At 50.3% G+C, this 17507-nt stretch overlaps 1 protein-coding gene across 2 annotated transcripts in view; it reads right to left on the bottom strand.

Annotated features, from left to right (window-relative positions):
• The window catches only part of SAMM50 (SAMM50 sorting and assembly machinery component), a 30619-nt gene extending 18209 nt beyond the window's left edge, over positions 1–12410 (bottom strand). The window contains exons 1-7 of one of the 2 annotated variants that reach the window (NM_001046623.1): positions 12264–12410; positions 7026–7136; positions 5691–5792; positions 4873–4960; positions 2586–2692; positions 1315–1445; positions 988–1075 (exon numbers count right to left, since the gene is read on the bottom strand). In NM_001046623.1, the coding sequence (NP_001040088.1) occupies positions 988–1075; positions 1315–1445; positions 2586–2692; positions 4873–4960; positions 5691–5792; positions 7026–7136; positions 12264–12284 (648 nt within the window). In that variant the 5' untranslated portion in view covers positions 12285–12410. Of the gene's footprint in view, positions 1–987; positions 1076–1314; positions 1446–2585; positions 2693–4872; positions 4961–5690; positions 5793–7025; positions 7137–7610 lie in introns of both variants that reach the window. The other variant, XM_059886764.1, reaches the window with a different exon arrangement.
• Between the last annotated feature and the right edge of the window lie 5097 nt (positions 12411–17507).

Below are 17507 nucleotides of genomic sequence, written 5' to 3'. Positions count from 1 at the left end.
TGGGAAGGAGGGAGTGGAGGCGGGCGGGGCAGGGCTGGGGGAGAAAGCCAGGGTCGCCATCAGAGAGAAAAACTGTTTGAGCAGCAGGGCTGTGCTCTGAGCCAGGAGACGGGCGTCGCTGGTCTGACGCTGCAGGGAACTTTATAACCACCTGGTTTCTTTTCCATCCGAAAGACCACGGGACACGCACCCCACCTGGTTTGCTGAAAGCAGGCAGGGTGACCCACGTGAGCCACCTCAGCCCCCAGAGAAGAGTAGGGAGACGGGGTCACAAGTCCATGATGAGTGGAGGTACTGGGTGGGGGGCATGCCACAATAGCTTCCTGGGCCCCTCTCTGGAGATGCTCACCCAGCAGGGCATGCAGGGCCATGAATGTGCAGGAGAGGCAGAAGCAGCGGGTCTGAAGACCGCACGCGAGGAACTACTTTTACAAAGCACGTGCCTCAAGTCTTTCCTCATCAAACTAAAGCCTACACCAGGAGGGGAGGAAGGGGGACAAGCTAGAAAGGAAGGTAAAGAAGAGCAGGGTTCGTTGTAAAATTGAAAAATGGTCAAACAACAGTAATTCCACGCGATGCATCCCGCCGGAAGTGAACACGCTATAAACCAATGATGAAAGCATCCGGTAACCTGATGTGACCTTAACTGGCTGTCAGGAGCGATCGATCTGAGCGTTCACGAGGAAGGACAAACAGATGGTGTCCCAGGAAGTCAGGGGCAGGGAAGAGATGCGACAGGAGCAAAGTACCTGCCGCTGTGGGAGTTGGCCACCCTCTCTGGCCCTGGCAACGGGCACTTGGCGAGTGGGGAGGGGCCGCCCGGGAGGCAGCTGGCAGCAGGACAGGCAGCGAGGGTGACCCCAGCGACGGGGCCCCGGCTCCAAGCTTAGCCCACTGTGGATGCGCGCCTGGCCCCGCCCCCTCGGCCGAGCCTGGGGATCAGGTCCCATGTAGGCACACAGAGGGAAGGACGGGAAAGCCACTCACGCTGTACTCTGCTGACACGCCTCGGTCTGTCTCCCGGAGCGAGCTCCAAGGGAACTGTCCCGTGACTTTGTATAAGTTTACGGAGAAACTAGAAGACAAGGGGACAGAGCTTTACACGCTGGGAAGGTGGTTATACCTGAAGCACCACCTAAATCAACAGATTCACAGCTACGCCTCGGGGCTCATCTGCATGGGGAAATCTACGTGTGTGGTGACGCAACAGAAGCGTTGGCTGATCCTGCAAAGTTTCTCTTCAGAAACGTCCACTACGGCTACCTTAACCCCTAAACCAGGCCACTGAACACAGCGATCCGCTGGGCTTCCTACTTTCTATCGAAGTTTCCAGGCTGTGGTTTGAAGAAGGACAGGCCATACGAAGTCTCTTTTGTTCCATAGGAAAACTGGAAAGTCACCTTTTCTGCCCGGCCTAGAAGATTGGGGAGTTTGAGGCCAAGGACCTGGGAGCAAAAGAGAAACAGCAGAGGTTCTGTAAGTAGGTTCATCTGCGTCACTTCTTTTTAGAGCCCACTTGCAAGGGGTGTGTGTGTCTCCTTCCGAGTTACCTCACTCGGCACGACAGCCCACTTACAAGGGGTGTGTGTGTCCCCTTCCCTGAGTTACCTCACTCGGCACGACAGTCTCTAGATCCACCCACGTTGCTGCAAATGGCATTGTTTCGCTCTGTTTAATGGCTGAGTAATATTCTGTTATATATACACACCTCTCACGGACTTAGGGGACAAACTTAGGGTTACTGGTAGGGAAGGGAGGGGGAGGGAGAGTGAGCGAGTCTGGGATGGACATGTACACACGGCTGTATTTAAAATGGATAACCAATAAGGACCTGCACTCAATGTTTCGCAGCAGCCTGGATGGGAGGAGAGCTTGGGGGAGAATGGATACACGCATGCGTACGGCTGAGTCCCTTTGCTGTCCACCTGAAACCATCACAACACTGTTTATCAGCTACACCCTAATGCAAAATAAAAAGTTTAAGGAAAAAAATGGAATCATACAAAAAAGAAAAACAGTAGGGGTTCAGATGCAAGGAATAACTCTCACAGACACGGAGTAAAGATGTACACGAGGGTCCACCTTTCATCTGTAATTGCTCTTCTTTAAAGCCTGACTCTGCCGGGGGCACAAGCCTGATGAATGTTAGGGTTAGGCTAATCCTGCTGACTGTGAAGCTCAGAGAAACGGACTCTGTGTACTTGGAGTTCAGGAGAATTTGAAGAAGAAACTATTAATATGAACATGGGTTATCGACACCCCGTTCTCAAACAACCCATCTTCATAACAAAGCGTGTTGTAATCAGCTCTAGGAAGATTAATGAGAACCACAGGACAGCTTACAAATAAAGACTAAAGGTCATGGAAAAGTTCTGGAACTACCATTAGTTTTTAGAGCATAGTTCACAACTGGGGACTTCCTGGTGACTGGGACTCCACACTTGCCATGCGGGGGCCTGGTCAGGGAAGCAGATCCCTCACGCCACAGCCGAGACCAGAACAGGCAAATAAAGAAACATTTTTTAAAAAATTAGAAGTTCACTATGGCAAGTCCCACCCTCAGGAAGGGAAAGCCCGTGTCTTACCATACTGCCTTCGTTGTTCCCGACCATGGTGTTGTAACTGCCCGTTAGCCTCCTTAACTCAGTTACTTCAAAGGTAACATCTAACCCGTTGGGAAGTGCATCATCACCTAGTAAGCGCGAAAGATGAAACAGTTAAGGCAGCGTGGGTGTGCAGCTTTATTTTCTGTCCCGCTGAGATAAATGGCAGGATGCAAACTGAGCCTCCGCTGACTTTATAGCCTCCTTCGGAACACACACACCGTGGTCTAAAGCCCAGGAACGTGCGTGAAAACCCCATCACATCCCGACACACGGCTCTGGTTTCTGTGGTGGAAGACCGTGAGGTCTTTCAGCTGCTGCTGAAAGGAGTCATAAGCAGCAGCAGCAGCATTATGTAAACACACATCATTTGCATTACTTCCTTACGGTACTTGTTCCCCCACAAATGAGCTCCTTAAAAATGCCGGGGGGGGGGGGGGCCCTCAGTTCAATGGACGTTAAAACGTGGAATTCGAGTGAGAGGGGCTCGAGTAACCCTGACGGAGAAGCAAGATCTGGAGCCGGATGTAGGACGTGGATGGTTCTGTCCTTCCCAAGCTGGTGGCATGGGCCTGAGTTCAGTAGAGCTGCCCCTCACCCATCGAGGTACTGCAGGGCAGGGCCCTGAGCGCCAGAAAGGCCAAAGTTGATCCTGCAGCCCTGGCTGGACACCCACGGCCTCTGGGAGCTGTCACACCCACGGACACCCAGGCAGGGGCTCCCGAACTCTCAGATTCAGCTGGTCCAGGCTGGAGCCTTGGTGCCACTTTTTTTTTAATTAGCAGAATTTATTGTTTAGAGGAGCGGTTTTAGGTTTATAGAAAAACTGAGCAGAAAGTACAGAGAGTTCCCATAAGCCCCCTCTACACACACCCCCTCCCCCCGTTCACATGCTGCACTGGTGGCCATGTTTGTTACAACTGATGAACCAACAGAGAGATGTTCCTGTTAACTCAAGGGTGGCCTGCGCTAAGGTTCACTTTGGGCACTGCACATTCTAGACATCTGACAAATGGATGATGTCCACATTCTTTCTTAAAAGCTCCTGGGTAGTTCTAAAGGCAGCCAGGGTGGAGAACCACAGACAGGAGTGAACCAGCTGACCACATACACATCACATTCACAAAAGACAGGAGAGCGCTAAATCTAAACGTCACCCCAGGACTCGCCACCAGTAAGCACTCCGGAGCACTGGCAAGGGCCACTGTCGCACCCTGTCCCGCTGGGGGAGAGAGACCAGGGGCCTCTGTTAGTCACAGATGACTCTGTATTCCAGGTAATAGAAACGTCTTTCATTTACACAGCATTTTATATTTTTGCAAGCACTTTCATATACTGTTTCATTTTCATCTTCTCAAAATTATCTTTCACTCAATCCTGAAGAGTTCACTTGTTCTCTGATTCATTCCAAGTATGTATTTTTCGGGGGACATCGGAACGGAGTGAACCGCCACACATGGAGTCCTTCACAACCCGTCTCCTGATCCTTCTCCTGCCTCGTCTTGCTTCACTCATCCCCATGACTGCCTTCTGGCTCTGGAGCCCTGGCGTCCACCCAGTGACCCTTTCTCTCTGGCCACATGGCCTATTCTCTCTCCCTAGAACATTCCTCATCAGCCCTGCTCCCCAAACGCACTCATGCGCATCTTTTAGGTCTCAGCATCTGTGTCACCTCGTCCAGGAAGTCTTCTCTGATCCACTTTGCCTCTGCTGACCGAGAGACTAGGTCTCCTCCTCCAGGGCCTCGCCCCCATACAGCACAACCTATCAGCTGAACTGTCCTCACTTCTCTGTCTGTCCCCAACCCTCTCCCACTTGACCAGAAGCTTCTTTGGAAAGATACCATGTCTTATCTGCCATGGGCTCTTCCTACGGCATGGACTCATTAACCAAAGAATAAACACCAAGGTAAGACAGCTGCCCAATATCATAGCAATTGAGGAAGTGAACAGACGCTCAAAAGTGAAATCTGACTCCCACTTGCCTCCTCTTCTTAACACATATTTAGGTGGAATCTGCCAAGAGCTTATTCAGACACCCGCTGGGGTGGGCTATCCCGAAAAAGCCCGGCTCTCTCCTTCTCAGAACCCCGGTCCCATCAGCAAGCAGCATCTTCAAAGTCACCTGACCTCCCTCAGCCTGACTTGAAGACCCAGTGAATTCCTTGAGAACGCACGTGCTCTCTGCCTGGACACGTAAATAGCGTCCGTGATCCTAGGGGAACATATCCTAGGTGAAATCAGAGAGAAGCTGCAACCAGGATGCCTACCCTGACACGTATCGATCAAAACATCCACTTGTCTGAATATTCCTAGACGCAGCAACTTTTCACGGGCTTCGTGAGATTTCCTCATAACCTGTAAGAGAGAAAAACAGAAACTGTATTCCTCTAAGATACAGAGACATACACGGTGGCTGTGAGACCAAGCTGGCGGCTTAGCATTCGTGCAAAGTTGATGATTCCCTGAGAAGAATATTAATCTTTAAAAAAAAATACTATATTTTTAAAAGCGGGAATGGCTGAACACTGCTTAAGAGATCACATGCAATGGGGGCTGGAGCCAGCCAGACGTGGTCACGAGGAAGCTGCTGGCGACTCTGCCAGGCGCCTAAGTGTGGTTCCGAGAGCAGACACAAGAAAGCCACAGAGGAGAGGACGGTGCAAGCCGGGAAAGATGCGGGGCATAAACAAGTAAGGGCCCGAGGAGTCGGCAGGGGTGGGTGGCAGGGAAGAGCCCAGCCCCCATGGTCACGGAGGGCCCTGAAGGGAAAGTGCGCTGAGCACCAGGGGGGTGCGGGAAGGGTCAAGACCCCCCAGCAGCAGCTCTGCAGCAAAGCTGGGATGGCCGCAAGGGACACGGGGACGGGCGGCCCTGGGCAGGACGGGGAACACCTCTTCTCTGGGGTCAGGGTGGACGCGAGAGCATGTCAGTTTGTGGGGGGGCTTCTGGGAACGGAGGGGGTTCAGCCCCCTTCCCGGGAGGAGGCGAGCTCATCAGTGGGGGCGGGATACCCGGTGGTGCGAGCAGAGGTCCACGGGGTCTCCAGAAGGGATGGGAAAAAGGCCACACAGAGGGGAATACTTGCCTCAATAAGGTTTTTAGCCTTAAAAACATCTCTAATTTCATACATGATGATGTCGTCCTTAGTCCTTCCAAGTCCATCGAAATGCACATGTTGAACCACCACCTGGACGTGATAAGGGGACACAAGACTGTTGAGGACAAGACGCGGCAAAAGATCAGACGCCAAGGCCAAAGACAAATGCCTAAAGTTACTTTCAAAGACTTTCTTTTTTTAATTTAATGAGCCACGTTTCTTAACTCCATGCCTTTTCAAAACAACTGGTCCCTTGAACTGACTAGTGAACTAGACTTACAAGCTCCCTGCAGCCAGATGGCCAAGGGCCAGGTCAGTCCTAAAGCCAGGCAGGGCGCAGAGACCCTCTGGACCCCCTTCCCCACATGCTCCCTGGGGCACTGGCCTCTGGATGATGCCGACTGTGACCTGGTTTAATAACTGAGTATTTTGCAGGAGATCCTGTGTGGATCTCAATATGGCATGATAAACACCAGCTCAGAGCCTTTCCCTTGTCTATAAAGACTTACTTCATTCATTCATTCAATGAAAATGCACTGATTACCTATGAACCAAGTATCATACTGAACACTGAGAATATATCAGCAACCAAAACTTAAAAATTTCTGACTCTATGGAGGTTATATTCTAAAAGGGAGAGAAACAGGCAATGTACATAGTAGAGTAGATGGTAGTGAGTAACAGAGAAAAATCAAGCAGGCATAACGGGGAGTGCTAGGGCCTGCATGACTTATAGGTGATCAGAACACTATACTACAATCGTAATCAAAGAACTAATCAAAGGGAGGAAGGCGAGAGGGAGGTTCAAGAGGGCAGCGACATATGTTCACCTATGGCTGATTCAGGTCGATGTATGGCAGAAACCAACACAACAGGGTAAAGCAATTATCCTCCAATTAAAACTAAGTAAATTTAAAATAGAAAAAGAACTAATTAAAATGTGTTTACGTTTCTCAAAGGCAACAAAGTTTAGAAAAAGTTTCATTCAAGACCCAAAGTCTTTTCTGGGAGGAGGGAACACAGTTTAAATTTTAACACCACTTGAGTTTCTCTTTGAAATACTTTTGGGTTTTTTTTCTAACAGAAATACAAAAATGGGTTTGTTTACCCTTCCCACACAAAGAATCACCAAGAAAAAACTGTTCCTCTAAAACCAGAAGCTATTTCTTTCAGCGTCCAGTCTTTCTAAAATGTAGCTGGCTGCAAACTCTTCTTTGATTAAGGTGTCAACAAGATTAACCCGTCTGTTTTCCCAGCGGTTTGTGGAAGCGAGTGCTTCTAGCAACAACAGTATGGAGCCCTCGCCCTCCACGGGATACGTACATCCTTGTTCTCAAGAATTTCCTGCTTAGCTTCAGGTTCAACTTCAACAAATTCAGCTTCTTCTCCTAATGCTCCGAAATCAGGTCCACTGGCTGGAAGAGGCTCCAAACTCTGAAAGGGAGTGGGGGGAACCACAGATAAATGAACTTCCATTAAAAAGCCAAATCTTTTCGTTTTCGTCTTCAGATGGCGCTCCAGAAAACTCAGGACCACAGCCCCTTCTAGTGCTGGTGGCAGTGGGGTGGGGAGCACAGAGAATGGGAGCAGCTGTTGACTTGCGAGCCTTCGGCTGACAGTGACCCTTCGGGGTCCAGAGTATTGTTATTACAGAAAACAAAGGTGAAAATTAATCAACAAAAGGATCAGGCGCAAACTACAGTGACTGTTCCAAGAACTTAGCTCTGTACACCTGAGACCCATGTGAAAACAAACAAAAAAATTGCTTTCCTGTTATAGAAAGCGTCCTCATCTTTTAAAATCAAAACTAGATACAATCTAGGATAGTTACATTAACACACCAAATTATTTAAAGATACTTCTTCGGACTCTGATAAGATTTGTTTTGGTTCAGAAAGTCTCACTTACACACTGAGGGGAGCAGCATATGCCAGAAAGCAGTCCTTCAGTCTGAAGTGACATTACCTCCAAAGCGTTCAAGCATCTTCTGAGGAAGGATTCTACAGTAATAATTATGGAGATATGATAATAGTATGCAAAACAATGCACATATAATATGGTATATTTATTACATACATAATTGTTTCAGTCCACGGGGTCACATGGTAAAGCCGGAGCCAATACATTGCTGGAGACCCGGGTTCAATCCCTGGGTAGGGAAGATCTGGAGAAGGCAATGGCAACCCACTCCAGGACCCTTGCCTGGAAAATCCCATGGATGGTGGAGCCTGGTGGACTACAGTCCATGGGGTCGCAAAGAGTCGGACACGACTGAGCGACTTCACTTCACGGGGTCACAAAGAATCAGACACGACTGAACAACGTGACTCCCAGACGCTCGAGTGGCACCAGGTGGGTGCACACACAGGCAGCTCTGGGAGCACCATGGTACCCGTAGCCGGCTGCTTCCTCCCGCCACCAGCTCTCTCCAGAGAGAAGCACTTCTGAAGCGCGCGGGCCTGTCTGCCGCCTGCGGACCGTGCAGCAAGGCGGGCTCCGGGCCGTTCTCGCCTTTTCCCTGGAATGGTCAGTGGCCTGTCAGCACACCCTTCATCATGGCGCTGGTCCTCTGGAAAGGAACTGCCTGACAGTACCATGGCCGCTTTCCCATCCTGGCCCTAAAAAGCGCCCCCAGGGACGCAGTGCAGCGGACTCCTCAGCGGGGCGCGGAGGAGCTCCACTACGCAGCCCCTTCCGCTACTCCAGACTCGACCCGACCACGCGCAGCCCTCGCCCTCCTGTCTGGGCGCCCCCGGTCCTCTCCGCCCAGGACAACCAGCCTCCTCCCCAGAGGTGAGCTGAAGAACCACCGTCGGCGTTATCTCCTCTGTGAGCCGTCCCTGCTTCTTCAGCGAGAATCCGGCCCTCCTTCACAGGGATACCCCTCGGCCGAAGTTTACGACCTTGGCAAGTACTCCTTTCTATTTTTACCTGCCCGGCTATATCAGAAATACGCATTTATGGAATGGGTTAGTGAATTATTTTTTTTCTTTTGTTCTCAAGTTTAATAAATATCTGAGTGCCTACTGTCTGCTTAAGAGCAGGGAAGGCAGCCGTGAATAAGACAGACTGGGTCCTTCCCCCGGGGGTTGACATGGATTACTTACATGAGTAAAAACGGAAGATGATGTTGGGCAAAGAAATAGAATTTATTTCACATAATTATCCTTTCACTTTTGTTGTGTAAATATTTAAAACGGGATCATTACTGTATTTCTCAAACATGCGAACAAATCAAAATAGTAACTTTTTAATGTTTTTTAATGTGGACCATTTTTAAAGTCTTTATTGAGTCTGTTATCATATTGCTTCTGGTTTATGTTTGTTGGTTTTTTGGCCACAAGGCATGTGGGATCTTAGCTTTCTGACCAGGGATCAGACAAACACCTCCTGCATTGGAAGGCGAAGTCTTAACCACTGGACTGCCAGGGAAGTCCCTAAAATAGTAACTTTTTAATGCAACCTTTCATGAACATGCTTCTGTATTTACGTTTGCTAAGTCCCTTCAGTCGTGTCCAACTCTGTGCGACCCCATAGACGGCAGCCCACCAGGCTCCCCTGTCCCTGGGATTTTACATAGTGCTAAAAGTGTATTACAGATGAGTAAATCCTACATGCACAGTATATACTATGGTTAGGAACATACACACATATTCATTGTTCTAAATCCGAATGCTTGACAAACAGATTTTTGTCTGGACATAAAGTTCATGTGCTATTGTGCTAAAAAAAATTCCCTTGTGGTTCCTAAAATCTCGAAGCACAGAACATATTTCACCAAAGACTTGTCACACCCATTTGTAGTCTTAAATCCAAAATTTACACTTTAAGTTCAACAGATGGTGTCTTTACAGTCTCACCAATTGCACCAAAGCTTGATGTCCTAGATTAACTGCTTCACCAGTAGAGATTCATTCATTCACCAAATATCCATTCACTACGTGACAAGCACTTGCAAGAGTCTCACCTTCACAGAATTTACATTGCAGTGCCTGGCTAAGTAGTCAGTGAAATGAATTAAAATAAATATTTGGATCCAGCCTCTAACCTTTAAGCAGATGTCTACTGTGAGTCGACAAACTTTACCGAGCACCACATGCCAAGCACTGGGCAAGGCAGTGCTAACAGAAGAAACAGGACATGAAATAAATTTAATGAGTTATGAACACCATCTTTAAAGTGATATAGACTAGAATGAGACAGAAAATACCAGAAAACAAAAAGATGATAAATACTGTTTCAGAAAACTTTTTTATTCCAATTTTTTTTTAAATTTTTTGGTCTTGCCACGAAATGTTTGGGATCCTAGCTCCCCAACCTGGGATTGAACCTTTCCTGCACCCCCCGCCCCACAGTGGAAACAGCATCCCAACCACTGGACCGCCAGGGAAGTCCTGATTCAGAAAACTTTTGTTTCACATATGCATGAAGGTACTAGATAGCAAATATGGGAAGTTTTCTTACTGTGAGTTCTGACCAAAAAATTCAAACACTAGCTAGTGAAGTTAAAGAACTGAAATTATTTTTTGTCAATATATTCAACAAAGGAGTGGCAGTTTCAGTGTCAAAGGAGCTCGATAAAAGCAAAGTCTTTTTGTTCCTGTACTCTGAGCACCTAGAACAGTGCCAGGCAGCACACAGCTGACCATCGGTAAACAACTTTGCCAAGATGCTACAAGGGATCCAAGGCAAATAAGATGTAGTTCATATTGTCATCTAGAAACTAAGAATCTAAAAGGTTAAGTGAAAAATGCAGAGCTAAAACAGAGCACCAGAATAGAAATGTCAATCAAGGAGGTTGGTAGCACATCCAAAATGAGGAACGGACGGGAGACAAGGTTTGTGCAGAAAATGATTTGAACTGACTTCTAAAAAACCATGGGCTTTCTTTGTGGCTCAGCTGGTAAAGAATCCACCTGCAATGCGGGAGACCTGGGTTCGATCCCTGGGTTGGGACGATCCCCTGGAGAAGGGAAAGGCTCCCCACTCCAGTATTCTGGCCTGGAGAATTCCATGGACTGTATAGTCCACGGGGTCGCAAAGAGTCGGACACGAATGAGGAACCTTCACTTCACTTCTAAGAGACTGGCCCGTTTCGCTAGCTATTGCGAGTGATGAGAGAGAGGAGCTACGCCCACCAGCACGGTCCAAATAGTGTTTTATTTGAAGGAAATATCTGGCAAAGGGAGGTTAAGTTCAATTCCGGACACCATGCTGAGACATCTGTGCTAAATTCAGGAAAACTCCTGAAAACTTCTGAGCAGCGCAGCTATCTACGCTGCAGAAAAAGTTGTGCTGTGGGCTGGGACTCAGGAACATGCAGATGGTTCCGAACATTCAGTTTCAGAACATTCTGAGGCTTGAACAGTAAGGCCTTGGACATATATTCTTTCTCTGGGCCTCAGTTAAGATTGCGATAAAGGAGAGCAGCTGGGCAGTCTGCCTACCGCACCGCAGGCAAGCAAGTGCATTTACATGCATTCTGTTTCAATTCTCCCAAGGGCCCAGTGAGTGGACACTATTACTGCCTCCACTCAGCCGGGTTTCCTCTTTGCGGGGCGGTAACCAGGAGACATGAGGACTCCTGAGCCTGGGTTGGAAGACTTCAGAAGATGCTTCCTGCTCTAGGAAAGCCTCACAAGACCCCAGCAGCGGCTGAGCGGGAGAGACTGGAAAAAGCAAAAAAGCAGAGACATTACTTTGCCAACAGAGATCCATCTAGTCAAAGCTCTGGTTTTTCCAGTGGTCATGGATGGATGTGAGAGTTGGACTATAAAGAAAGCTGAGCGCCGAAGAATTGATGCTTTTGAACTGTGGTGTTGGAGAAGACTCTTGAGAGTCCCTGGGACTGCAAGGAGATCCAACCAGTCCATCCTAAAGGAAATCGGTACTGAATATTCTTTGGAAGGACTGATGCTATAGCTGAAATTCCAATACTTTGGCCACCTGATGCGGGCCACCTGATGCGAAGAAACCAACTCATTGGAAAAGATCCTGATGCTGGGAAAGATTGAAGGAGGGAGGAGAAGGGACGACAGAAGATGAGATGGTTGGGGGACATCACCGACTCAATGGACATGAGTCTGAGCTAACTCCGGGAGTCGGTGATGGACAGGGAGGCCTGGGATGCTGCAGTCCACGGGGTCGCAAAGAGTCGGACACGACCGAGCGACTGAACTGAAGGAACTCAGACGCCCGAAACCGCTGAGAGCAGAAAAAATTTATTCCTCCGCTGCAAGACATCGCGGAAAGCCTGCTGGCCCTTTCTAGGCCCCACTGCTAAGTGACCTTGGGCAAGTCAGGTCTCTCCTCTGGGTATCGGTTTTCCAGTTCGGAAGCCTGCCGTAGCGGGTGGAGGCATCTTTGCGGCCTCCTCCACCCGGCCCGCGGCGGCGCAGCGCTGGGGCTCCCCCCACCCCCACCCCGGCACCGTTCCCCGAAGGCTAGCGGGCCCCGCCGCCCTCTTTTTACCCGGGCAGCCCCGGGCGCAGCCGCGAGAGCGTCTCCCCGCGGCGCCCGCCCCGAGGTCACGCAGCCCGCGCGGGTCGCTGGGCCTCTTACCCGGGCGTGCACCGTCCCCATGGCTCCCTCTCTGGCCGCCGCCTCCCAGAGCAGTCCCGGCCGGACGAAGGCTCGGCGGGTGAGGACAGAGGGCGGGGCTCCGGTGACCGAGCTCCGGGTTAAGGCAACACCCACAAGCCCCTAGACGCTGCGGACTGGGGGCGGCCATGATGTCCCGCCTTCGCCCCGCCCCTTGGCTCACGGTGCTTCCGCTCATTGGCTCATAGGCGTCCGTGACCCGGATGTACACGCGAACGCCCGGAAGCCCTGAGACCCGGAGACGGCCCCAGCACCGCGCGTTCGTGGGCGTTCAGAGGAGCTGGCGGCGAGTGGACGGCGGGTCTCCGTGGTTGTCTAGTGGGGGTAGGCGCCCCGGAGTTGCCCCTGGGGTACAGTACGCCAGCTGGTGAGCGCGTCGGGCCTCATGTCTTTCCCTTAAACCTCGTGTTTAGTTCAGTTCAGCCGCTCAGTCATGTCAGACTCTTTGCGACCCCATGGACTGCAGCACGCCAGGCCTCCCTGTCCATCGCCACCTCCTCGGAGTTTGCTCAAACTCGTGTCAATGTCCTTGACTCCGCGGTGCCTCTCTGGTCCCCGCACTCTGGCGAAGCGCCGCGGCTCTCCACGCCTGGCTGCGGCTGTGGCCTCCCCCGCCCCTGCCTGCGGAGCCTCACAAATCCGGATTGGCGCCCTGCACCTCTCCCGCTGGCCACATTGACCCTTCAGGTCTCTGAAGCTCCCAGGGCTAAGGCTCCTCGTTGACAGAATGAAGGTGACGTCTTACCTGCTTAGCAGGGATGGATTACAAGGCTTTTGCACGACAGTATAAAAAGCGCCGGGCACAGGGCTGGGCACTGAGTGAGCAGCTAGTCAATGACCCCTATTCTTTCAACTGCAGTAAATGTCAAGAGTGTTAACCAGGGTTGACGTGGGGACTATTCACATTGAAAAACAAGACAGCTCTGGTGTTACTGAGTCTAAGCTCGCTCTGATCCTGGTAGGATAGGCAGTGAATCTGGGGAGAGGAGGAAATGAGGCCAGGAGTCTGACTTTATTTGGAAAGCTGGCTGACTGAGAAGAGGGCAGACTGATGTCTCAAAGTAACCCATCTTGTAGGGGTCTGGATGCCAGGTTCTTTTATGGATCTGAGATGGGGGAGGGATGAGGAGACAAAGTAAAATAAAGGCCTTTAATCTTGGAAATACTCTTTTAGAATGCCAAGTCTCAGGCAGAGAGATGTGTTAACTTCTTTCTTCCTGCCTTCTCCAGGTGGACAGGGTTATGCACAAAGGCACTTTAGCTTAACAGGCAGAGGGGCAGAATTCTCTGAGGCAGGGCATTATGTATGATTGTAATAACGAAAGCAACAGAAAGCAAGTGGAACAGTTTCAAGGTGGAGTCAGAATTGACTTCTCCCTGCAACATGGGGCTTTATTTTGGTGGTGGAAACAGCTTCCTGTCTCAAATGACAGCATGTAATAAGTAATAGCACATGGTGATAAATGCAGTGAGAGAAACAAGAGAAGGGTTTTCAGTATCATGTGGTCTCACGTTTCCACCCCTTCCCAGAGACTCTGACACCCTTTCCCATTTAAGTAGCAGTACCTTAATTCTCTTGCCTTCCTGGGGTAAATATTAAGTCCATGTTCCCCTTCTTGCCTGGGAAGAAACAAGACATTAGCTCCTCCCAGGCGCCCCTTCCCACACTGCATTCCTTGCCAGTTGACCTAGTTATCTGTTTGAGCTGGACTAGTGCCTGGAGGCAGGGCCCAGTCCTTCGCTCCACGAGCCCAGAGGCTGCACAGTGCCTGGCGTGGTGTAGCGACTCAGTTAATATTTCCTGAATTAACTGCTCTCCCACCGTAGGCTACAGCAGACAGAAAGACACTGCTTATATTAAAAATGCACATTCCTGGGCCTCAGCCCTGATCTACTGAACCAACCCCCGGAAAGTAGAACCTGGAGATGTGAGTTTTTTAAAGTGGGCTACATAATTCTTTTAGCCATTATGTTTAAGAACCCCACAGTAAAGAATCTGCCTGCAGTGCAGGTTCCGTCCCTGGGTGAGGAAGATCCCCTGCAGAAGGAAATGCCAACCCACTGCAGTATTCTTGCCTGGGAAATGCCATGGACAGAGGAGACTGGTGGCCTACAGTCCATGGGGTTGTAAAAGAGGCAGACACGACTTCCTGATTAAACAGCAACATTCTAAAAAGCTTTAGGTCTGTGTCTGACTTTATCACTCATTTCTAAAGTCTCTGAAGACTTGGGCTACTCACCTGCTTATAAGGAACTTGGCCAGAATTGAGTGGAGAGGTGCTCAGCAAGGGGGAGGAGGAAGCAGAGGCTGCGGCAGCAACAGAGCATCTGCAAGCGGGGCAGGGCTGTGACAGAGGTCTGGCCCAGAGGCTTCTGGGTCTGGGCATACATTTGAAGGACAGCGAGCTGATGGAAGAACTGGGCTGTAAGTTAGCAGTTGACCCCTGGCAAGTTACACCCTCTTTAAGGGTTACTTTTCTCCACTGTAAAATAGAGATGAGCTTGCTAAGGACCAAAAACAGGTTATTGTTTTACATGTTTTATATTTTACACTGGGAAGTAACGGGTCCTGGGCTTTTGTACTCGTTTAGGCCATTTAGGATCACCCCTTGGCAGGAAACCACAACCAGATTAGCTCCCCATTAATGGTTATGAGAGCTGGCTTTATGGGCCGACCCACTGGTTGGGTTTCAGCCATGATTCTGTCACTGCTAAGCTGTGTGGACTTAGGCAGGGCCTGTACCTCTCTGGGTCAGTTTCCTCTTTGGTGAAGTGAGGGTGGTGATGGTATCTACCTCATAAGGTTAGTAAATAAGGTAAAGGTTTGCCTGGCCTAGAGAGAAAGGGCAGGTGCACACACACGCATACACAGACACAGCCTGCAACCAGGCCTAGAGAGAGCACGTGTGCACGCCCACACACACACACACACACACAGCTGCAAGCAGGCCTAGAGGGAGAAGAGCACGTGAGCACAGTCACACAGAGCCTGCAACCAGGCCTAGAGGGAGAGAGCACGTGTGCACACCCACACACACAGAGCCTGCAACCAGGCTTAGAGAGAGAGAGCATGTGAGCACACACACACACAGAGCCTGCAACCAGGCCTAGAGAGAGCACGTGTGCACACCCACACACACAGAGCCTACAACCAAGTCTAGAGAGAGAGAGCATGTGAGCACACTCACACACACAGTGCCTGCAACCAGGCCTAGAGAGAGAGAGCACGTGTGCACACCCACACACAGCTGTAACCAGGCCTAGAGAGAGCATGTAAGCACACACACACACACACAGCTGCAAGCAGGCCTAGAGAGAGCATGTGAGCGCGCACACACACACAGCTGCAAGCAGGCCTAGAGGGAGAGAGCATGTGAGCACACTCACACACATAGAGCCTGCAACCAGGCCTAGAGAGAAAGAGCACATGTGTGTGTATACACACACCCACACAGCTGCAACCAGGCCTAGAGAGAGAGAACATGTGCGCATGCGTGCACACACACACAGCCTAAACCCAGGCCTAGAGAGAGCATGTGCGTGTACACACACACACATACAGTTAACCATCACAGGGGAGCTTTTATAAAGGATGAAACAGACCCAGAAAGAGTAAGCAACTTACCCTATAGCCAAGCTGGACCCAGAGTGATATGGCCCCGCCACTGGCTCTTAGCCACCTCTGAATGATGCCCACATGTCCCAGGGTCCGGAGACAGGGCAGTGAAGTAGATATGACTCAGAAGCCTCCCGACCCTTAAAAGGGAGGGGGGAGCATATATAACAGGCTGTGCTGGATTGTTTCTGGGCAAGACCCCGAGGGGCCTCGGCTCAGTGCCCACAGGCCTGGACCCTGGGTCCCCGGACACCTGCCTCTGGCCACCAAAGTGACGCTTTGAGGGTCTTACCGATCCCCAGCTCAGACACAAAAGATTGTGATGTGTGAAAACTTGGACACAGATTTCCAAAGATAATCTAGGAGAAGGAGCAAATTTTAAGCACAAGTCACACAAGTTGGACACTTATTTTTAAAATTCATCCTCCTGTTGCCTGAACCTCAGTTTTCTCAAGTACAAGATGAAGATAGTGGTTCCTAAAGCATAATGGTGTAGTGAGGATTTAAGGAGAGAGAAGACGGGGCCTGGCTCACTGAACGCTGAATAAACTAGGCTTTCTTCCTGCATTTCCTTGTTATTTTCTTACGAAAGCCTCCTCTCAAAGATAAGCCGTGACTTTGACCTGCAGATTACAACACAAGTCCTGAGCCAAATATCTGAGAGCCTACTCTGTACAAGGGCCAGGGTAGCTGAGGACGTGTCAAACACAGTCACAGCTCTGCCCTCTCTGGTCACAACGTACGCTTTTTTTTTTGGTCACGCCGTGTGGCATGCAGGATCTTAGTTCCTATCCAGGGATCAAGCCCTTGCCCCCTGCTATGCCCCCTGAAATAGAAGCATGGAGTCCTAACCACTGGACTGCCAGGGAATTCCCCGTACATTAACATTTCAAAGGCTCTGAGACATCCTGTAATGCATACACCTGTTAGGGTTTCTTTAACCCAGTATTTCCTGGGTTATTTATTTTGCCATAAAGACTTTGTGGTTTTTTTGAGGTTTTCAGTGGCCCTGTTCACCAGAATTTCTGCTCTTCCTCTTTGGGGCAAAAGGTAGACTTGGGTTTGCATGCCCCCATCCATGTGACTTGCTTTGGTCAACAAGTGGTGGGCGGAAGGGAGAGCTGACACCTGGATGGAAACCTTCAAGCACCATGTTCCTCCCCCGCCGCCGTCCCGACCCTGGGCCCAGAGGCAGGGACAGGTTCAGGCTGGGCCACCTGGGTCCGCAGGGTGGCCTGAGAAGTGAGACTCTGGGGAACATAACACCGTCTATCCTAACTGATAAAAGTCCCTAGTCCCATCTGCAAGAACATCAGCGTTCTGGAAAACTTGGTTTACGAAGGGCTGACCTAAATGCAGGTTAGTGACCACACTTGTTCCCTTGACAAAGGCAAACCCTGAGTCTCAGAGGTCATGAGGAAGGCACACTGGGTCTTCACAGATCCCTGCAGTGGCGACCCCTGCTTTTAGTTTGGGGTGGCCTGAGGTGAGGGCCTCGCCTCCGTCCCGTCTCCCCAGCTCCTGCCACCGGAGGAGTGAAGGTGAGCGGCTAAGAGGAAAGGACAAGGGTGCCAGCAGGGAGTGGAAGA

The sequence above is a fragment of the Bos taurus genome, chromosome 5 (assembly GCF_002263795.3).
Source record: "Bos taurus isolate L1 Dominette 01449 registration number 42190680 breed Hereford chromosome 5, ARS-UCD2.0, whole genome shotgun sequence".
NCBI classification, from domain to species: Eukaryota; Metazoa; Chordata; class Mammalia; order Artiodactyla; family Bovidae; genus Bos; species Bos taurus.
The sequence above is the reverse complement of the archived record's forward strand: the minus strand, read 5'-3'. Positions and strand labels throughout refer to the sequence as shown.